General features: G+C 43.8%; 2 protein-coding genes across 2 annotated transcripts; one reads left to right on the top strand and one right to left on the bottom strand.

Moving 5' to 3' along the window:
- The first annotated feature begins 74 nt into the window (after nt 1-74).
- pole (polymerase (DNA directed), epsilon) lies at nt 75-15,079 on the top strand. The gene is made up of 48 exons (XM_073467271.1): nt 75-311; nt 416-551; nt 643-723; nt 819-863; nt 945-1,037; nt 1,432-1,586; nt 1,676-1,820; nt 1,913-1,993; nt 2,080-2,187; nt 2,271-2,381; nt 2,499-2,584; nt 2,756-2,875; nt 3,007-3,139; nt 3,237-3,350; nt 3,456-3,668; nt 3,748-3,855; nt 3,946-4,074; nt 4,153-4,255; nt 4,339-4,485; nt 4,567-4,712; nt 4,807-4,955; nt 5,077-5,169; nt 5,772-6,074; nt 6,167-6,362; nt 6,495-6,709; nt 7,192-7,294; nt 7,381-7,461; nt 7,553-7,675; nt 7,772-7,981; nt 8,102-8,314; nt 8,408-8,551; nt 8,634-8,774; nt 8,879-9,032; nt 9,177-9,283; nt 9,604-9,780; nt 9,870-10,093; nt 10,230-10,450; nt 10,558-10,762; nt 10,872-11,045; nt 11,223-11,348; nt 12,070-12,202; nt 12,511-12,712; nt 12,802-12,933; nt 13,130-13,323; nt 13,459-13,659; nt 14,221-14,346; nt 14,511-14,600; nt 14,701-15,079. The coding sequence occupies exons 1-48, from the start codon at nt 244-246 to the stop codon at nt 14,821-14,823; spliced, it is 6,882 nt and encodes a 2,293-aa protein (XP_073323372.1). The 5' UTR covers nt 75-243; the 3' UTR covers nt 14,824-15,079.
- Nucleotides 15,080-17,350: 2,271 nt separating this feature from the next.
- On the bottom strand, nt 17,351-22,412 carry p2rx2 (purinergic receptor P2X, ligand-gated ion channel, 2). Its single transcript, XM_073467008.1, has 12 exons — nt 22,249-22,412; nt 21,468-21,603; nt 21,280-21,351; nt 21,123-21,198; nt 20,940-21,036; nt 19,853-19,933; nt 19,592-19,745; nt 19,352-19,482; nt 19,155-19,245; nt 19,004-19,069; nt 18,819-18,896; nt 17,351-17,449 (listed from the first exon to the last, which is right to left on the bottom strand). The coding sequence occupies exons 1-12, from the start codon at nt 22,410-22,412 to the stop codon at nt 17,351-17,353; spliced, it is 1,245 nt and encodes a 414-aa protein (XP_073323109.1).
- Between the last annotated feature and the right edge of the window lie 223 nt (nt 22,413-22,635).

The following is a 22,635-nucleotide window of genomic DNA, read 5'->3' on the forward strand; positions in this document are numbered from 1 at the left end:
CATCTTGTCCAATCAACGATCTTTGTTGTCCTTCCTGTCAGCGCTGTTCTCGCGGGAACTGCAGCGACGCGCCAAAATAAGAAAACAGCAGCCGTGTGAGTGACAGTGACGGAGGAAACTACAGCACAAAACCGTGAAATAACCTCGAAATCCCTTTTTAAATGCGGCTTCAACGACGGACTCGTAAACACTGAGCGTGGATTCACTTCACTCCGTGTTGTAGCCGGCGGAAAACGATAGAAAATGGTTCTTCAGAACAGCGGAAGGTACCGATCGGACCGAGGACAAAGTGGAGGAGACCAGGACAACCAGTGAGTCACTGTTCCCTTTACTCCACTGGACTGTAGAGACACTTATTTAACAGGTTAGTGAACGACAGATGAATAATGTGGCTGTTATATGTGTTTGACCTCAGGGACGATGGATCCGCCATGTCCGCCCTCAAGCGGCTGGAGCGCAGCCAGTTCACCGACGAGATGGACGCGCGCTTCGGCTTCGACAGGGTGAAGGAGCCGGGGGAGAAGACAGGCTGGCTGATCAACATGCATCCTGTAAGTCCTGCACACTGTCATGAGTGAGGTTGTTTTGAAGGTCTCGGGGAGAAAAGGTGATGATGAGTATGTTGTTTTCTTCTAATTATAGACAGAAATCCTTGATGATGACAAGAGGATGATCAGCGCTGTGGACTATTACTTCATACAGGAGGATGGAAGCAGGTTCAAGGTGTGTTGGAGGAAAAAGTGCTGATTAAAGCTGTGGATAGTAACAACACACTTGGAAAAAATGTCTGTAAAGCCTCATGTGTCTTCTGTCTGCAGGTGGCCCTCCCCTTTAAGCCATATTTTTATATTGCCACTAAAAAGGTGAGTCTCCCACCTGGTTCACATGTCACATAAAACACATGTTTAAAATCTCTTTGCTTTAAAGACACCTTTATTCTCCAGAACTGCGAGAGAGAAGTTATCTCGTACTTGTCGAAGAAGTTTCAAGGAAAGGTGGCAAAGCTGGAAATTATACCGAAAGAGGACCTAGACCTGGTGAGAGCTTGTTTATTTTTAGTTATGTTTGACATAGGGGTGTAACGATACATCGATCGGGGTCGATATATATCGATTTAATGATCAACGATCCGATTGCATCGATGCAAAGTGAAAACATCGATTCTTATTGCCACTATTGTTAAGATACGCCTTTATTTTGAAATTCCCATGGCACATCTGTCGTCAAATATCATATCGTCATCCAAAGAATCGATATAATATCGTATCGTGATGCACTTGTGATTTACACTCCTGGTTTGGCAGCATTCAAGTGTTTCATATTGTGTAACGAGAAGATGAAAGATTTAAACACACCACATTTTTTAAGTTTCTACAACACTCATTGTTCACTCACACAACATGTTGAGCTGTGCTGCCTTGTTCTCCTCAGCCGAACCATCTAGTCGGACTGAAGAGGAGCTACATCAAGCTGTCGTTCAACACCGTGGACGACCTCATGAAGGTCAAGCGGGAGATCTCGCCGGCGGTACGCAAGAACAGAGAGAGGGAGCAGTCCAATGACGCCTACACCGCCATGTTATCAAGGTACCTCCCAAACAACAACGTCGGCCATTTCTGATGAGGTTTATTCAGTTATTTTTAGTTTGATCTGACACCTTTGTTGCTTCTTCCAGCGCCTTATCAGGTGGCAACGTGACCTCAGCAGATGAAGACACGATGTTAAAGAGCATTTCAGACCAGTTAGACAACATAGTGGACATGAGGGAGTATGATGTGCCCTATCATGTGCGGTTGTCCATCGACCTGAAGATCCACGTGGTAAACACAGATTCATGTTAATGATTTAGAAAGTTATTTAAGATACATGAGTGACACAAGCTTTTCTAATCTTCACTGTCTCTGTGTCTCAGGCTCACTGGTATAACGTTCGATACAGAGGCAGCGCTTACCCACCAGAGATCGTACGGAGAGATGATCTCGTGGAGCGACCGGTATGAGCGTTTTATTAATTATGTTACAACACGAGATCTGTCGTTTATCGTGACTCTAATAAAGCATTCGCTCTCGTTCTTTTTAGGACCCCGTTGTTTTGGCTTTTGACATAGAGACGACCAAACTGCCGCTGAAATTCCCAGACGCGGAGAGCGATCAGATTATGATGATGTCCTACATGATCGACGGACAGGTGAGTTGTATTTCCTTCATGTGTATCATTCTGTTTTTAATGTGTGTGTCAGTCTCACCAACTTCTTTGTTTCTGTTTTAAAGGGGTTTCTCATCACAAACAGAGAGATCGTCTCTGAGAACATTGAAGATTTTGAGTACACTCCCAAACCTGAATATGAAGGGCCGTTCACTGTTTTCAACGAGGATGATGAGGTACGTAACTGCACAGAAGATAAATACACTATTGGAGGTATCGTGGTGTATTTGAATGTAATGCTTTGTGGTTGCATCAGTGCTAATAACATGTGGTTAACTTGTCTTTGACTGCAGGCCGGGCTCATTAAGAGGTGGTTCGATCACGTTCAGGAAACCAAGCCGAACATCTTTGTGACCTACAATGGAGATTTCTTTGACTGGTGAGTGTGTCGCTGCTCCTATAACATCATTACATTAAAGGATAAGTCTACCACCTGACTTTCCATCTGCATTGGGAGTGAGAGGATAATGACTGATCTCTTCATTTTTCATTTAATAACTCTTAACTGTGATGTTTACCCATCATCTCTCTCCGTTTCCACTCCCTCAAGGCCTTTTGTGGAGACTCGTGCTGCCCTCCATGGACTCAGCATGCACAGGGAGATTGGTTTCCAGAAGGACAGCCAGGGAGAGTACAAGTCCAGTCAAGCCATCCACATGGACTGCTACAGGTGTGCACACTGCTGAGTGCTCGCATTGTTAAAATGTTTCCATTGTGTTTTACGTAAACGTGCACTCAGGGGGTTAGGGTTAATTCTAGATTAATTAATTTCTGACATCCAGCCGGTTTCTCCTGCGTCAGGTGGGTGAAGAGAGACAGCTACCTGCCGGTGGGAAGTCATAATCTGAAGGCAGCAGCGAAGGCTAAATTAGGCTACGACCCAGTGGAGCTGGACCCAGAGGAGATGTGCCGCATGGCAACCGAGGAGCCACAGGTACAGGAATGATTTTCAGTTTTTACAGCTCAGAAAATAAAGAATTGTTCTGAATGGGCATTTGCAATTTATTTTCCTTTCTCTGCTTTTCTGTTAGACTTTAGCCACCTACTCTGTGTCAGACGCTGTGGCCACATATTACCTGTACCTGAAATATGTTCACCCCTTCATCTTCGCCTTGTGCACCATCATCCCCATGGAGCCTGATGAGGTTTGTCTATTGTGTGTACTTATGAAAGAAAAATCCTTTTTAAAATAAATTACAGCCTTTTGATAATTACTTGTTTCCTTTCTTGCATGGTCCGTCTGTTACCAGGTTCTGCGTAAAGGTTCTGGGACTCTGTGTGAAGCTCTGCTCATGGTGCAGGCCTTCCACGCAAACATCATCTTCCCCAACAAGCAGGAGCAGGTGTTCAACAAACTGACAGACGACGGCCACGTCATGGACTCGGAGACCTACGTGGGCGGCCACGTGGAGGCGCTGGAGTCGGGAGTGTTCCGCAGCGACATCCCCTGCCGTTTCAAAATGGTACGACTTACTGCTGCTTCTTTGCGTCGCCACTTTTTGAATGTTTTAAGCGTGACAGTTTGGTCTGGTGTGTTGACAGAATCCTGCTGCGTTTGACTTCCTGATGCAAAGAGTTGAGAGAACGATGCGTCATGCCATCGAGGAAGAGGAGAAAATCCCTCTGGAGCAAGTCACCAACTTTAACGAGGTGTGTTTTTCCTCCTAATTTGCGTTGTTGTTGTTGTCATCTCAGCATTCTCGGCTTGAAGCCATAAAACGTAGCTTGGTATCTTCTCAGGTTTGCGATGAGATCAAAAATAAGCTGATGTCCCTGAAGGAGGTCCCAAACAGGATCGAATGCCCCCTCATCTACCATCTGGACGTGGGGGCGATGTACCCCAATATCATCCTCACTAACCGCCTGCAGGTAAAAACAAGAACAAAAGAAAAATGCTTGGGATAAAACATAGACAAACATGGAATTGAACACTTCCTTCTTTTACAGCCATCCGCGATGGTCGATGAGGCCACTTGTGCTGCCTGTGACTTTAACAAGCCCGGCGCCACCTGCCAGAGGAGGATGGCCTGGCAGTGGAGAGGGGAAATCAGTAAGTTAATGTTGTATAATTGTGTTCTGATTCTTCCTCATGTGGGGTCGAATACAGTATAAGTTTCTGTCTTTCGTCTGCAGTGCCGGCCAGCCGTAGTGAGTTCCACCGCATCCAGCAGCAACTCGAGTCTGAGAAGTTTCCACCATTTTTCCCCAACGGTCCGCCTCGGGCCTTCCACACTCTCAACAGGGAGGAGCAGGCCAAGCATGAGAAGAAACGTCTGGCAGGTACTCCTTAGATTTTGGTTTCAAGCATTCTGAATGACTGTTTGCCAAAGCATAGTTTCACCTGTCTGTTTTTTGTCTCAGACTACTGTAAGAAGGCCTATAAGAAGACACATGTCACCAGGCTGGAGGAGCGAGTCACCACCATCTGTCAGAGAGAAAACTCCTTCTACGTCGACACTGTGAGAGCGTTCAGAGATCGGCGTTACGAATTTAAAGGACTCCACAAGGTACGTTTTGGTATTCAATTAAATAACAATCATTTCTATATTTTACGCTATGTCCAGTTAGTTGAACTTGCTTTTCTTGCAACCTGTGCGCAAGGTGTGGAAGAAGAAACTGTCGGCAGCTCAGGACAGCGGGGACGCTGTCGAGGTGAAACGCTGCAAAAACATGGAGATCCTGTACGACTCTCTTCAGCTGGCTCACAAGTGTATTCTCAACTCTTTCTACGGCTACGTCATGAGGAAAGGGTACGAGTCATGTCTGGTTTTCACCATTCAAATCATCAGTTAGCATTATTCGTGCACTGTCACATGAGCATTCAAGCCCTTGCTGCTTGTTAAATCTGCTCTGTCTTTGTACCTCCATCAGGGCGCGCTGGTACTCCATGGAGATGGCTGGCATCGTGTGCTTCACCGGAGCCAACATCATCACTCAGGCCAGAGAGCTCATTGAACAAATAGGGTGAGTGTCATGTTGATAATGTGATACTGGATTACAGAAATTAGCTTCTGCTCAGCGCAAGGTTGGCTCCAGCTCAGGAAAAATGGAGCTGGAAGGTTTCCACTGCCTTGTTTAACATTATCAGCAGCAGCAGCAGATTCTTGCCAACATTTGGGCTCCAATCCAGCTCATGCAGTAATGTTTTCATCTTACTTTCTTTTTCTCCTTCAGCAAATAATGTTTTATTGCAGGTTAGAGTGATAGCTTAAGTAACTGAAGCATATTGATTATGAGCAGCTCAACAGCAACCTGTTCTCGCCTGCTGAAATTAGCCCTGTCACCATCACTACTTTTTGGATGATATACGAAATGGATTCAAATATTTAGAATCGATATGTATCGATGTATCGTGTATGTAACACTACTGCCAATCCAGTTTTTGCTGCTTTTTGTTAGGTGTTGTCTGTATATCGATAAGTCGATAATGTATTTATCCTGACATGGTTGAAATGTGCTTGTTCGGTCAGTTTAAGTTGCCCTGGAGAAAAAATGCAATAACCAGAATCCCTCATTTCACACCCATCACTTCTTTCTTCTTCACTCCTACTTGTCCTGGCCCACAGGAGACCTCTCGAGTTGGACACTGATGGCATCTGGTGTGTCCTCCCCAACACTTTTCCTGAGAACTTTGTGGTGAAAACCAGTAATGAGAAGAAGCCCAAGGTGACCATCTCTTACCCGGGGGCAATGCTGAACATCATGGTGAAGGAGGGATTCACCAACGATCAGTACCACGAGCTGGTCGACCCCACGTCCCTTACGTACGTCACCCGGGCAGAGAACAGCATCTTCTTCGAGGTGGACGGACCGTACCTGGCCATGATCCTGCCTGCCTCCAAAGAGGAAGGGAAGAAGCTGAAGAAGAGGTAAAGCAGTGGTGGATTTCAGACGTCTGATTTTTAAAGTGAAGCGTGATTATGATGATGATGACGATTTAAGGTTTCTATGTTCATTTTAGGTACGCTGTGTTTAATGAGGATGGCTCGCTGGCTGAGCTGAAGGGTTTTGAAGTGAAGAGAAGAGGAGAGCTCCAGCTCATTAAGATTTTCCAGTCGTCAGTGTTTGAGGCTTTCCTTAAAGGTACCACTCTGGAGGAGGTGTACGCCTCTGTGGCCAAAGTGGCTGACTACTGGCTGGACGTCCTGTACAGCAAGGTAAGAATCTGTGATGAAACGATGCAAAACAGCATTTTAGTATTACAAGATGTTATATTACAAGCAAAGTCAAAATATTAACTCCAGTCCTTATCACAACAAGCTGATTAATACATGTCCCTGGTTTTCCAGGCTGCCAACATGCCAGATGCGGAGCTGTTCGAGCTGATTTCAGAGAATCGTTCGATGTCCAGAAGGCTGGAGGACTACGGAGAGCAGAAGTCCACTTCCATCAGCACAGCTAAGAGACTGGCTGAGTTCCTGGGAGACCAAATGGTGAAAGATGCCGGTCTGAGCTGTCGCTACGTCATCTCCCGAAAACCTGAGGGTTCACCTGTCACAGAAAGGTGCGATGGCCTGCTGAAAATATACATTTATAACTGTGGGTCAGTGAAGGTGCCAGATCTAACCACTGTAGCTCCACTGACATCACTTCTAAATATTTTAATTAAAGTAAACATCCTTTAACATTGTGTCTATTTTAGGGCTGTAGCTTGTGAATATTTTCATTGATTAAACTGCCAATTATTTTCTGAATTCATCGATTATTGGTTGGTCTAAAAAATGTCCGAAAATATTGAAATATGCCCGTCCCAGTTTCATCCAAAACTGCTCCGTCATTTGTCCAAATGGGGCACAAAATGCACAAATAAACAGCTTGGTTGAGACCCACACTGCCATGATGATAGATGTGATAGATTTTCTGGATCAAATAAAATGATGTCAGAGTTGCTCACCCAATGTTAAATGTTTGTGGAGAGCAGGCACTTTGTGATATCACCAGAAGTAAAAGCCTTGACACTGACCGATTTGTGCTTCTCTCTATCAGAGCCATTCCTCTGGCCATCTTCCAGGCCGAGCCCAGTGTGAAGAAACATTTCCTTCGTAAGTGGCTGAAGATGCCCAGCCTGCATGAACTGGACATCCGCACTGTGAGTTATTAAACAAACACGTTTACACGCTTTGACACGAGCATCTGGTTTTCAGACATTAACACTTCTGTTGTGGGTGTTTTCAGATCCTTGATTGGAGTTATTACATCGAGAGATTGGGCAGCGCCATCCAGAAAATCATCACCATCCCTGCAGCTCTCCAACAGGTACAAATTAAAATTGTTTCATCGGTCTCTCGGTCTAATCTAGGTTGTTGCGGAGATACCAATTTAATTTTTTTAAATTTTTCATCATCAGGTGAAGAATCCAGTACCCAGAGTGAGGCATCCTGACTGGCTTCACAAGAAACTCCTGGAGAAAAATGACATCTACAAGCAGAAGAAGATCAGTGAGCTGTTCACCAGTGAGGGAAAGAAACAGGTTTGTTCATCTCGCAGCAACATTTCCTGTCAAACTATCGACACGGAAAGTTTCCTCTGACAACCACTGTTTCCTAAATGTCCTCTTCTCTCTCAGGTGGCCCGTCAGCCTCTTGAAGCGGGTCAAGCTGCAGACATAGAGGACTTTGGAATGCCACCCAGACCTCTTCAGCCTGCCATCCTCATCACTACCAAACGGAAACGGGCTTCTCAGGGAGAGGACAGCCAGGTGGAGTCTCAGGATGTGGAGCTCACTCAGTCCTGGAGGGAGATCCTGGGACCACCTCCACCTAGTGGAAAGACACGGGTAAGCAAGCAGCAACCAGCACAACGTCTTAACCTACGAATTCTTAGTCTTTGTAGAATATTTTTGAGGCAAAGAGGAGAGAAATAGCTTTCAAATGTATTTGGCTCTGTCTGTATACAGGAGGAGCGTCTTGTGTGGCTGCGCTACCACAAGAAGAAGTGGGAGCTGCAGCTGAGACAAAGGAAGGAGAGAAAGAAGAGGAGGAGGCTGCTGGACGGCGAAGCTCAACCTGTCGGGGGAGGAGTCATCAGAGATGGCCCCATCACCGGCCTGGGAAGCTTCCTCCGGAGAACAGCTCGCAGCATCCTGGACATGCCGTGGCAGATTGTGCAGGTGGGGCAAAATCATCATCATCACTGTCAAGTCAGCAACAAATTACAAAAATGTAAAGAAAATCGTCTCATGTTATGTCCTGTTCCCTCTCAGATTGCAGAGACTAGTCACCCTGGTCTGTACAAGTTGTGGGCTGTGATTGGGAATGACCTCCACTGCATGAAGCTCAACATCCCAAGAGTCTTCTACGTCAATCAGAAGGTCCCGAAGCAGGAGGAGGGAGCCACGTACAAAAAGGTAATGTATCACAGTCACTGTAAAGAGTTTGAACGAACGTGTTGTATTAATAAATTGTAATTACTAAATTGTTTGGCTGCAGGTGAACCGCATGCTGCCTCGCTCCAACATGGTGTACTACCTTTATGAGTACTGTGTACCAGAGGACATGTACCAGGAGCACATCAATGAGATCAACGCTGACCTCTCGGCCCCAGACATCGAAGGGGTCTATGAAACACAGGTATCATTTATATGTTTATAAACCTCACTCATGATGCTCTTTGTGTGTGTACAGTGTGTATGACTTCAGTTTGAATGCAACATTAATGTGACAATGTCTTTCAGGTGCCGTTGCTGTTTCGTGCACTAGTGCAGCTCGGGTGTGTGTGTATGGTCAACAAACATGTTGTGAGGGATCTGGCCGGCAGGGAGGCGGACACGTTTGACCTGGAGCATCTGGAGATGAGGTCTCTGGCCCAGTTCAGCTACCTGGAGCCTGGTAAGACCTGTCCCATACACTGGTCTTCTGAACTGATGTCTTTGTTTTGTTTTGATTAATTTCCTTTTTGCTTGAACCCAGCTTCAGCTTGCATGAACTTTGTTATATCGAACAAGTTTTACATCACGTTTCTCCTCTTTTCAGGGAGTGTTCGACACATGTACCTGTATCATCACAGCCAGGGTCACAAGGCTCTGTTTGGCCTGTTCATCCCCTCTCAGCGCAAAGCCAGCATCTTTGTCCTGGACACAGTAAGAACAATACAACTCTTTTTATTCCGCTGGTATCATGTTGGTGTTTTGACTCATATCTTGCTAAATGAGGCGGCTCTATTGAAAGCCTAACAGTAGAGTTCAAAAGTGCAATTTCACTGATTTGTGAGGGTGAGAACAAAGTGCTGAAAGTTTGGAAAGTGCTTAATTTTAACTGTTGTGTCTTCAAGGTTAGGAATATATTTGTTTGAAACGCTTGATTTTCCTCAATCTGGTGTTTCATCTCCACAGTCACTGATGCATGCCTTCCCAGCTGGCAGAGAACAATCTTTAATGCCGTCTTCATTTCCCCTCTTAAGGTCAGAAGCAACCAGATGCCCAACCTCGGTAACCTCTACACAGCTGAGCGCACTGCTCTCCTGGAGAAGACGACCGAGGAGCTCCTGCCTCCAGAGAAACACAACTTTGAGGTCCGAGCTGAAAACGATGTGAAGGCCATTTACCGCGCACTCCAACGCATACTGCTCAACTACAAGGTAAAACACAGCTGAGGCTACTTAAATGCCTAATTTTTTCTCACACGATTTTTACTAATTAAGTCTGCTTTGTCTGTTGCTGTTCACAGGAGGAGCGCCGCGGGCCCACCCTCATCGCGATGCAGTCCAACTGGGAGTTGCGGCGGTTGGCAGCAGGGATGCCGGTGCTTGAGGAGTTTCCTGTTGTTCCAGTACACGTAATTGATGAGATCAACTATAACGTGCTGGACTGGCAACGCCACGGTGCCAGGCGCATGATCCGCCACTACCTCAACCTGGACAGCTGCCTGTCACAGGCTTTCGACATGGCCAGGTACGACCTGCGCACCTTTAGACCTCTGCCAGCTCTCTGACTGGCTCAATTAGTTGCTGTGGTGTATTTTTGGTTAGTAGTTTTTGTTAACAGCCTTCAGATTTTGCACTGTTAAAACTCTGTCTCTGCCTTTCAGATATTACCACTTACCTGTGGGGAACTTACCTCAGGATGTGTCCATCTTCGGCTCAGACTTGTTCCTGGCAAGACATCTGCGGAAACACAACCACCTCCTGTGGCTTTCACCCACAGCCAGGCCCGACCTCGGAGGAAAAGAGGCTGATGACAGTCGTCTGGTCATGGAGAATGATGAGAGGGGCTCTGTGGAGATGAATGCTCAAGGATGCTATTCCACAGGTACCCAGTCTTAACCTGTGTCCGTTAAAGATCACAGGGCAAATGTACACTTGTGCATGTATTTTTGTATCTGTATTTATGGATGATCCTGCTTCTGTTTCTTTCAGTGTGTGTGGAGTTGGACCTGCAGAGCCTGGCGGTGAACACTATCCTCCAGTCACAGCATGTCAACGACATGGAGGGCGGAGCCAGTCTGGGGGTCAGTTTCGATGTGATCCAGCAGGCCTCGCTGGAAGACATGATGTCAGGAAACCAGGGAGCCAGCACTGTCGCCAGCTATGACGAGACCGCCCTCTGCTCCAATACCTTCAGGTGTGTGAACATCTGTAGTACTCGACTATTTACGCTTCCACAGTGTTTCAGGGAGCTTTTCATGTTTTATTTTTGTGTTTGGCTCACCTAAGTTCTGTTGTGTGAGCAGGATCTTGAAGAGCATGGTGGTCGGATGGGTCAGAGAGATCACACAGTACCACAACGTGTACGCAGACAACCAGGTGATGCACTTCTACCGATGGCTGCGCTCACCCAGCTCCCTGCTCTACGACCCTGCACTGCACCGCACCCTGCACAACATGATGAAGAAGGTGTTTCTACAGTGAGTGAGATGTCCTCCTCTACACTGCAAAAACCATCTGGCCGCTGCATTTAGTCACATATTTAGTCTAAATGATTAGTTTTGATATGCTAATGATGAAATCAGTTTTATTTATCTCACAGCGGTGACATGTGACAGTGTCATCTTTTATTAATCCTTCTCTCATTCTGCTGTCAGGTTGATCTCAGAGTTCAAACGTCTCGGCTCCACTGTGGTGTACGGAAACTTTAACAGGATCATCTTGTGTACGAAAAAGCGGAGGATAGAGGACGCCATCGGCTACGTGGAATACATCACCAACAGGTCAGACATCTTCTCCCTGTAAAGTTATCACCCGATTTATGCAATTTAATGTTAATGTTATTAATAAACACACAATTATGGACAAACATAAATTCATACCTACAGTCATACGTGAGAAATAAAGATGAAAAACAAATGTAAACATTTAAAAAGAAAAACAACTGTATGAACAGACTGCTGAGCCAATGAAAGAGTGTAAGTATCTATTTGTCTGTGGTGTTTTGAAGTTGGAGCCAGAACACTAAGATAATAAGAAAAAAACAACACGATGGCCCATTAGAGCAATTAGATGTTTGTCAGTGATGGCGCTGCGGCGAAAGCTCTAAAAGATAACAGCCAATTAAACTAATGTACTGAAAAAATGAATGTGAGGTTAGAGCCATATGTCAATATTTCTGCTGAGTTTGTGTTTGTATTGTTTTCTATGTATTTGTTGAGTTTTATGTATTTTAAAGGCCCATCTAGGGACTAGCATTGCAAATTAGCTTTGACCATAAATGCTGTGGTGTGCAGCATACGTAATACTACATACTTATACAGATAAACATTAAATAAATAGATAAACATCATGACTGGAAAGATTTAAATATATCAGTCTTTTTTCAAAGATTTTGCTGGTGTAAAAGAAAGGTCATTAGGGAGGAGAGGACACCCTCTGTTATCATATTGTAAGTGGATTCAAAACATAAAAAAATGACGTATCTAACTATTTCTCCTCCAGCATCCACTCCAGAGAGATCTTTCACTCGTTGTCCATCTCCTTCTCCCGATGCTGGGAGTTTCTGCTGTGGATGGATCCGGCCAACTGCGGCGGCGTGAAGGGCAAACTGCCCTCCAGCGTCTTGTACGGAGAGGTAAATCAAACTGCTCTGTGTTAAATTTCTGCCTTTGATAACATTCCCTTATGATTGACACTGTCACAGAGGTATTAATTTAGGTATTTATTTATTATGGAGGTCGTAGTTTGCAGTGGTGTCATATATATAATACACTCCAGCACACTAACACCCTTTAAAACCTCAATAATGAACTAATAAACTGGAATTATTACCTTGCTGGCAGTGAAATAAAAGATAAAATGTATGACAGACGCAAAGGTGTATTGACATTGATTAAAGAAGCAGAACACAGAACTCAAGACTCCTAAATGGTCTTTTTTTAGGAAACAGCCAAACAGAAGAAAAACAAACGAGGGGAGGGAGAAGAGGAGGGCAGTGAGGATGAAGAAGAGGAGGAAGCTGAGGAAGATGATGGTGACGGAGAGACGGACGAGGTGGAGGAGCTGATTGAGAGCAACTGGAACATCATGCAGTATCTGCCCCAAACTGCCTCCTGTCAGAAATACTTCCTCATGATCGTCTCCGGTAAATTCTAATAATCAATACACAGATTTTTTTTTTATCTTTGCTTTTTCTGTCAACCAACTTTCACACACACAAACTTTCCACGCCAGCCTACATTGCAGCGGTCTACCACAGCATGAAACAGGAGCTGAGACGTAACGCTCCTGGGGCAACGCCGGTCAAGAGACGTGGCGGCAGTCAGGCTTCCCAGCAGGCACTGGGGGACTTGAGTGCTCTTCCTGGTAAGATAGTGTTTTGGAAGCTGCTTCAGTTACTAACGACCTCCCTCGTGTGTGTGTTAGGAACTTCACATTGCAGTCATTAGAGTCGCCACAGGCTAGTGTCTGTTACACTTAAACCTATGATGGGGAGCAATTTAATCATATTTATATGGATTTCCTCTCAGATGTGATGTTCTTTTAAAATCCTCTCCCACAGGAATGATCTCCTTCTCCCAAGAATATGTGTCCAGCGAGCTGACGCAGAACTTTTTCACCATCACGCAAAAAATCCAGAAGAAGGTGACGGGTACCAGGAGTGTGACCCAGCCTTCAGAGATGTTCCCCGTCCTGCCTGGATCCCACCTGCCACTCAACAACCCAGCACTGGAGTTTATCAAATATGTCTGCCAGGTAACCACTTACAATGCTCACTCTCTGTATTGTAGGTAGTCATTTTCCTTTTACCACATTGTGCATTTTTGAGAGGTTTGCAGCGGATGCACCGGCAATTTCTCATCTTCACAATTCCATCTTTTGTCTGTTCAGGTCCTTTCGCTGGATGCCAACATAGTAAACCAGGTGAACAAGTTGAAAAGAGACCTCCTGCGTCTCGTGGACGTCGGAGAGTTTTCCGAGGATGCTCAGTTCCGTGACCCGTGTAACTCCTACATCCTGCCAGAGGTCATCTGCCATCACTGCAACTTCTGTCGTGACCTCGACCTCTGCAAGGACCCATCTGTGGCACAAGTGAGAGGAGGAGCATTGATCGGAATCACAACAAAGGCTCATTTATGCTCCGATACGTCCCTTACAAACTATATAATCGTCACTGCCCACATACTTCTAATGCGTCCTTTATGTTGGCTTGGATGTTAAGCAATGCCACCGACAGAGGGTGTGGTTCAAAGTCATATCGTCTCACAAGGACCTCTACTTTTCCTTCGCCACCATCCAACTCAGATTTAATTCCTGTCCTATTTCTTCCCAGCTGTTCGGTAGTATCTGTCTGTCTCTGTGCCCGAGCGAATTAACATCATACAGATGTTTAAAACTCTGACTAGACTATTGACTACACTGCCCCAATCACTACTGGAGGTACTGCTGTGTTGGTCCGTATCAGTAAGCTTTCAGAAAACATGCCAAAATACAGACGAAATGAACGTCGAGCACGTACAGTCAACGCCGCCTCTATCCATATCTAACATTGAGTATAACTGAGCCTTAACACTGTTTTTACTCATGTTTTTACACGTGCTCATGAAATTGCACAAAATTCCAGTCAGATAAACTTTTTTCTCCTCTCCTCAGGATGGATCTGTTTTGCCTCAGTGGTTCTGCTCCAACTGCCAGGCCCAGTATGAGACCGAGTCCATTGAGATGGCTCTAGTGGAAGCACTGCAGAAGAAACTGATGAGCTACACATTGCAGGACCTGGTGAGGAAACACTGGAGATTTTTTTTAACATAACAGTTTGGGGGGGTGTCATGGTGTCCTAGTGGTTAATACATGTATCATAAATTGTAAGGTCTCGGTTGTATGTTTGCTGATCATTTATTGACATTTTGTCCTGAAGCTGACTCACTGCTTGTGATTTTTAGGTGTGTACAAAATGTAAAGGAGTGAAGGAGGCGAACATGCCCCTGTACTGCAGATGTGCCGGAGACTTTGACCTCACGTTCCCAGCCAAGGTTCTTACTCTCAAATACATCATTCAATTTAGTGAAGGAAGCGCATGACCTTCAACATTTTTCTCACGTGTTTTTTTTCCCCCCTTTATTCCCTCTAAAGAGCTTCTCCGAGCAGATCACAGTGTTTCGGAACATCGCGTCTCACTACAGCATGAGCTTCCTGGAGGAGACCATCGACTGGTTGGTTGTTATGAGCCCACACATCAGCCAGAGCGCTCGCTAAATGTTACATCAGCACCGCCTGCATGTACTCCCTCAGCTGCTGCATCTGTGGCGACTACTTTTCAACCTGAGAAAGACTTGATTGCTGTTTGATGGTGCGTCATCAGGACGCTGGTGAGGCCGGTTGGAAGAGGTGATGGCTGTGTGGACTGTAGATATCTTTGTTTTATCGTTTTATCTATTATGTCGTAATAAAATTATGTATGTATGAATTTCAGATATTGAATGTTAATAAAAGATGTTTCCATGTGTTTTAACTGTGAGACTGAACGTCAGTGTTTTGCTCAGTGCTATGGTTGCTATGAAAGAAAGGAGCATAAACATCCTGAGTGGCATCCACTCTGGGGACCTTCATTAATCAGCGGTCACATTTTGTCTGAACTTCCTCCTCACTTAGCTGCTAATGTGTCCGTTGTGGCTCGTGTACAGCGTGTGACCCGATATGCTCTGACTTCACCCCCTTTTGTTCTCACAGTGGAAACACATTAGGCATGTGTGATGATCGTTAACCATCGGGCTTTTCTTTCACGTGGCAATCGTGAAGATAGTTTTGTTTTTGATTGTCATGTTTGAGAGATTATTGGGACTGTCGCAATATCACAATATTCTTGATAACCGTGATATTAAAAAATGAAATGCTGATATCGTGTTAATAATACACACATAATATCATGTGAGTAATCCACTGAAGATTTAAGGCCTGTTCAGTGTAATTGTTTTAATTGTAAAATTTCTTGTACACTTTTTTTTTTTGGCTACAGACTTGTATTTTGAGGGTAATTTATTTGCCAAAAACACAAAATACACAGTTTAAGATAGATTTGATTGCTATAATCGCAATAATATTGTCATCATGAATTTGTTTGCCCACGAGAAACGTGTACACGGTCTTGAGGAGGAAGAAAGTAGTACAAAGCCTTTTGTGGCTCCAAAAGGAAGCTGCATGTAATCTGATAAATTGCCTCCAGTTATTTCGCTCATGTTAAGGTTGCATTGTGGGTAATGTAGGTGCCAAGTTTTGAAAGTGTCTAACATTGCATTCGAACAGTTCGACTAAAATACATGACTTAAAACCAATACAAGCAGAATCAGAGATATCGTCTTTTTTGTTCCACAATGTCTTCTTTCTTTTCAAACCTGGTGCTGACGTTACCCACAATGCAACTTAGCCACTGAGTGACATCACTGGAGGCAATATATCAGATTACATGCAGCTTCCTCTGGAGCCACAAAAGGCTTTACAATACTTTTTTTTCCCACATATACACTACTACTCCTCAAGACTGTAAACACACTTTAAATGTGTTAAATTGGTGGAGTTACCCTTTAAGTCTTCCTCTGATGACAAGTCTTTACATTTGAAGCAGGCTGAGCATCTTCTACACTGATAATAAGAAAAGAGCAGACGTTTCTGGCTGGTTATGAATATTTTTTTACTGTTAAATGTGAGAATGATTTGGTGGTTAGTGATTACTGTGAGCAACACTGGTCTTAACCCGTGCGCCTCCATCACTTTAACCTCATTGCCCCTCAGATGACTCACTTTGCCTGCTGATGGGTGTCTCCTAGACAAGTAATCACATTTCAGACTCTGATCTGAGGGCGCAATTAGATTGTCTCTTTGGAGCTTCTCCCTGACACACACTGTACATGTACGAACGAAGGAATGAGAGCACTTAGAGGGCCGGTGACTAAATTCTTTACATTTTCAAGTGTACGCCTCTCAATACAGTCAGAAAACGCTCTTTAACACAAGCACTACCCATTTGAGATGTGAATTTCCCACTCTTTACGTGTCATAAACACCATTTCCACACAGACATGTCACTGTCCATCGTGCTCCTCCATCCATCATGACAGATATCGATCCATTAGACTTGAGTCTTCAGCCCTTTCTTCACCGCTGACATTTGTATTGCTCTCAGGCATCCAGATGGATTCACACTTCCCCCCAATCTTGTTAGAGAAACCCTTTTATGGGAAATGCCGGTGTTATTTGATTACTGCTCATTGCTCTCCTCGTGCGTCTCCTGGCTGTTTCCTCCTGTAACCTCCAGTTATGTCAGGTTGAAGGGATGAAGGAAATGGATCTGAATATTTAGATCCTTACATGATGTGCACTTTTACGTTAATGTTGCAGATTTATAAGAGCAGAGGCCAATTTTGTACTGCTGTGGTAATGTTCATGTCAGAAACTTGAGTTAATAGAGGATATTTATTACAATACATTGACAGAATGGGCATTGATTGTATGGTTTGTAATCTTTTTCATTACTCAAATATGTTTCTGCTGTGAAACTGACACAATAAACACATTTTCTAAGTGTGTTCTGAAGTCACGTCGAGTGAGAGATTGTACAGTCGGGGTCCATCAAGGTTTGAGACGATATAAAAACAGCGTAGTGACCGCTGGCAGTCCATAACAGACAACCTGAGGAGGCCCTCAGAGTTCCCGTCGTTGCCACAGCCAGCTGACGGAGGACAGTCCACACTCTTGGCCAGCGAAGACTGAGGCAACTGTGGTGACGTCACAGCGGTACGCCTTCTGACAGGTCTGAGTGGTTTGAGCCGAAGCTGTTGATGTAGCTGAGCTCTGTGGACATGGGCACCTTGGGCTCCTTGATAACCTGCAGAGGACAGATATCCTTCAGTTAGTGAGCCGGCATGCACAACAGCCACTGAATGTGTTTAAACTTGATATAAAATCATTCTGCAGAGACAATAAAGACACAGCACAGAGTGGTTTAGTCATTTGGGGCACAGAGAAACAGACTGGTGGGGTTTATTCTACTCTTTTCATATCCTTTTTTGTCTCTTATTATATTGTCTTCTGGTTGTCTTCTTAATGCCGTCACATAAAGCTCTTTGAATGTATTTGTTGTTGAAAGGTGCAGTACAAATAAGCGTGTCCCAGTAAGCCCTGACAGTGTGACAGTGAGCCCTGAAACCAAAGCAGCTAAACTGCATTCAGCCGTCTTTAATTCTACTTTGTGAAAAAGGCCTAAATAAAAACACATTTGGATTGGCCAGTAAAAGCTTTTCCTTAAAAAGACACAACAGCATGATCCATTCAAGGGGCTCTGTTGATCTTCTGTGTTGTGCTGGAAGCTGGTCGTTTATGTTTATTTCATTTCTAAACTAACGTTAGCTGCTGTTGCTCCCTGTCAGCAGAGCGGAGAGAGGCACTGAGACGAGGCACTCAAGAATGTGCACGAAGTCACATCCTTTGGACTGTTGCAGAAAATCTGATCTGACTCCCTCACAATGAAATCCACAATCCAGCTGCATCAAACAACTTCAACAAAATCGTCCACAGGCTTGTAACTGAGAGAGATGAGGAAGGTCTCATTTTTCATGTCATGTTACAATCTGCTCACATGGGCCAACACGATTAATGTAAATTGCTACAAATTCTTACATAGAGCTAAATTATGTGCTTAAACACATCTGTAGATATGCTTTGAAATACATTATTGAGAATGTTTGGAAATCAGCTCATTAGCTTTTCTTTGTGAGATATAAAAACCTGAGGACACATTGTGCTAATTTTCAGGTTCATAATTTTATTTAAGGTTATTACTAGAATAGGTTTACAAGCTTTAGTGCTAAAAAAAAAACGCTCTGTTTTAGCTCCTGTCTCTTTAAGGCTCCTCCTTCTGAATACCCAGTCTCCTCTGATTGGTCAGCTCACACACGTCTGAGCCAGCACCGCTAATAACGACAAGGCAGCTTCGCTAAATTAATTCTCACGTGCCGAACTAGCTGCTACGTAACAATTATGCAAATATGTGATGTCACGAAGTCGCTGAATTAAAGGCGGGACTACTGACGAGGCATTTCAGGAGCAGTGTTTTCTGTGGGAGAGAGGAGCTTCCGTTGGTGTGGACTTTGACCCTTTTTACCTTTCGAGATCTTTTTTACGGTATAAAACAAAAAAACATCTTTTAAAAAAGGACCATATGTGTTGATGTTGAATAAATGATGCCATTTACTCACTTCATCAAACTTTCTCTCACTGTAGACTTCATTCTTGTCAATAAACGTCAGCATGATCCAGTCGCAGATAATGGTGCACTGGAGGGTTGAAATGTAAAGAAAGAAAAACAGTTTTGTGGTGGGGAAAAAGCGATATCTGCCGCTTCAAAGTCTCAAGATAAGACAGGAATGTTGTAATTACTCACAATCCCAACAGAAGTCATAGCAGTCACTGTGCTGATGATGGTCGGGATGGGGCTGAATTTACCAGCCTGAAAAACAAAATGCAAATAAAATAATAACAGTCACCAGAGTGAGCTGAAAGTGAAGTGTAGTGATGACGGAGAATGCACTCACATGTCCGTGAACTATGACGTCCAGACGGATGCCATAGGCTTTGATAAGTGTCCGAGACTCTATCCCATCCTTTCTGTAATATTTGGCAAACCTGGACAATTATACAGAAATCATGAGGGCAGGTAACACGCCAGATTGAAAAACACAAACATTCAAATACTGAACAAAAAACATCAGTGTCAGGTGTTGGAGCTCACCTGTAATAATAACCAGAGTTGGCCTGATCCTTTCGGAGATCAAGACGACGGAAGGCATATGTCGGTTTACAGTTTGAAGGATCAATGTCCAGGTTACACTTCCAGTTGATGAAAACTCCTATAACTCCTCCCTGAAAAGTGAAAAGTAGTTTGTCTACTTCAGTGAAAGTATGAATATAAATCAGAAATCATCATGAATTGAAACATTAGCACACGTTGCAGTGTAGATCTCATACTCACAGTCCTGCAGAGCTCAGTGAAATTCTCCCTCGCGTGATGTGCGATGTAGCCCAGGCGGAAGTTTGGACAGTACGGCTCTTTATCCTCGTGGTAATGACACTTATTGAGATATTTTTGCATGTCACGCTTGTTTGAAGCATCTTTGATGTTTCCCCTGCCAAAGACAAGAACAGGAGCTCCTCTTAATCTCATCTCCTGATGTCCAAAAGCACTGGCTTCAGTGTGTGTGTGTGTGTGTGTGTTTGTGTGTAGGGACTCTACCTCAGCGCTTTAAATTTGGGGAAGTGGATGGAGTTTCTGATGAACACTGTGAAGTTGATGGCCTCCACTAATGCTGGCTCTCTGTTGAAGACACCAAATAATCAGAGCAGTTGTGTTCTGCCTCCGTCAGTTGGTTTCAGACCAAGAAAACAGTAACAGACGTCTTCTGTCGACTCTCCAAATGCCCTCGTTGGCCCTGTTGTTACTCTTTCATTACAACTGTTGTTGTGTCTGCGTTTAACCCTCTGTCACGGGTTGCATGATGGCCAATTCAACACTGATTCTAAAGAAAAATAAATACAATTTTCTGATATCCTTTTCATTAAACTCACAACCACTCAGATGTATCTTGTACTCAGGGATCGCAGGTTGAGACCCACTGATTTATGGTATGCAATCTTTTTTTCTGATATGAAATCACTGTCAATACATTTTTTTGCCCACGGTTTGACAGTTGTCTCCAGTCCTTGCCAAGACACCAGCATAGAAAGTTTCACATGAAGGAAAAATCAAAGACTTAAGACAAACAATATACATTTTTCATATAAAAGGAACAAGAAACAGATGTGAAAACAAGCAAATTACATCAAGACATTGATATTACCAGTGTTCAGTGATGCGACAAGTGGTCAAATGGTCAATTGATTCTATAATCTTCCAATGTCATCTGATATCGATCGCAGGCCCTGTATCGAATCGAATCGAAATTGTATCATGACAGACTGTGATATCAGCAAATATCGTATCGTTGTCCAAAGAATCGATATAATATTGTATTGTGATGAAACTTGCGATTTACATCCGTAGTTGATACCAATCAAGCTTTATCCAAACACCCACCATGCCTGTCTGATGTAAAGATATTTGACTGACTGTACTGATACTGAAATATTATACACGTCTGACCAGTTAGTTAATCAACTGTGACCTGTTTTTTATTTGTATCATATCTGTAGGTTTTATATCCCAGATGTGGAACTCTGTCTTTGTCTCTGTTTTTCTTATTTTGTCTGTGGGTTAGGATATTTAAACCTGACTTGAACTTGACCAACCAACATGGCAGAGAGTTATTTATCATCTACCTTACCGTACTACAGCGTACTCCTCAATAGGACACCAGGTTTGGATCTCACAGGTTTTGAAGGTGTGGTTGTAGTACTGAACACATCTGCCCGTTCTTCTGCCTGCAAAAAAAAAATGGATAGAAAGTGTGACGAAATACAAACCAAACAAGCTTGAAGAAAGACTTTGTGAGGAATAAAAACAGTACCATGGCCATCAAAGTCAACCTCTCCTTTGACGCAGTCAGAGTCTTTTGTACAGTTGGCATTGGCGACTTTGAAATGCTGAAGTGAAATAAGACAGATGTTCAGTCATGAGAGAAAACAGGTGTTTATGTGTCTGCAAAGCTTCGGATGACCTCTCACCTCAGCGCAGGTTCCTTGCCTCTGATCATACGTAACTTCTCGTCTCAATATTGTACTAATCACATCACCGCCCTGTGAGGAAAATGCAACAGAAATGCTATTAGTCCGTCCGGGTTACATAACGATGCTGTCAGATTGTAGGAGGTGAAACATCCTTAATGTTATTGCAGCATTTGTTCTGGACTCACCTCTGATGGTCGAGCGTACTCCACAGTGTCCAAGATTTCATCTCCATGAGCCGCTGTGCCCTTCATGAGTGTGTAAACGGAGCTCTCTGGACGAGTTTCACTCTCTTGGTAGGCTTTCTGACTTATGAAGACATACCTTCGGGTTGATAGAACAGACAGACCCAATATCACATTTTGTGTCATGACGTCAATTTGAATTGGAGGCATCAGATTACCCTGAATCTGTTCATTCCTTTTTGCTGAAGCTGAGAGAAGAAGAAAAGATGATGCACTTCCATCATAAAGCTCGATACATCTAATCTAAGAAATAGTTTAAGATTTGAAACAATATGAATATTAGAAGAATAAGATCTTCAAAGCCTGTAAAAAAACTGCTCTCCTCAGTTCAGGTTACATGCCTAATAATGGACAGACACTCAACCATAAGTCTTGACATCAATGTCTTTCCATCAATTATGCTGTTTATTTGTCTCCAGTTAAGTGCAAATGAGAAGCATTTCCTCTCCACAAAACCGCAATTTATGGGTTTGAGGATTTAAAGCCGCAGTGCATTTTTTATGTTTGTACATCCTTTTGCACACAAAAACATATTGCATCTGGCAAAATAACAATAAATACCTCACTGTAATTGTTAAAAGAAGCTTTAAACTAACACATGATACATCTGATAACAAAATAGCTAGAAAAATAAACAAAGTGACGATACCAAAGCCTTTCAGTGTCATAGATTGTCCCTTTTACCACATACAGTGGGCATGCAAGTACACAAATATGAGCTTACCAGATGAAATAGGTTATCACAAGAAACTGCACGCCTCTGTATATGACGCCAAGCGTTTTGTTTTTAACCACCATCACTTTTGGTGTCTCATAGTCCCAGAAACTAAGAAAATACTCCTTTACAAAGTCACGTAGACCCATGACGAACTGAGATCCTTCACACATATCCGCAGATGTCCTCGCAAAATCCTGTTTTTCTGTTTTTCTGTCTCTTCGTATCTGTCCCACTGTTTTTTCTAACCCTCTGCTCCTGCTCAGCTCCAATCTGCATCTCGCTCGAGCATCCCTGACACCAGCCCGAGAGAGGGGTAGAAGAGAAGGGGGTGGGGCTCAGATGTGGTTGAATCATGCATTTTATTTTATGTCAGTTTATTCTGATGATTGTACA

This window comes from Pagrus major, chromosome 5, assembly GCF_040436345.1.
Source record: "Pagrus major chromosome 5, Pma_NU_1.0".
Lineage (NCBI taxonomy): Eukaryota > Metazoa > Chordata > Actinopteri > Spariformes > Sparidae > Pagrus > Pagrus major.

Excerpts from the sequence above, each read along its gene's own strand:
- pole (XM_073467271.1), top strand. The coding sequence starts at position 244 with ATGGTTCTTCAGAACAGCGGAAGGTACCGATCGGACCGAGGACAAAGT. Across the intron at positions 4,956-5,076 it reads GGCTACGTCATGAGGAAAGG|GGCGCGCTGGTACTCCATGG; the intron begins GTACGAGTCATG and ends TACCTCCATCAG. Across the intron at positions 8,315-8,407 it reads TGCCGTGGCAGATTGTGCAG|ATTGCAGAGACTAGTCACCC; the intron begins GTGGGGCAAAAT and ends GTTCCCTCTCAG.
- p2rx2 (XM_073467008.1), bottom strand. The coding sequence starts at position 22,412 with ATGTGTGAAGGATCTCAGTTCGTCATGGGTCTACGTGACTTTGTAAAG. Across the intron at positions 21,199-21,279 it reads GGCAAGGAACCTGCGCTGAG|CATTTCAAAGTCGCCAATGC; the intron begins GTGAGAGGTCAT and ends ATTTCACTTCAG. Across the intron at positions 18,897-19,003 it reads CTATGACTTCTGTTGGGATT|TGCACCATTATCTGCGACTG; the intron begins GTGAGTAATTAC and ends TCAACCCTCCAG.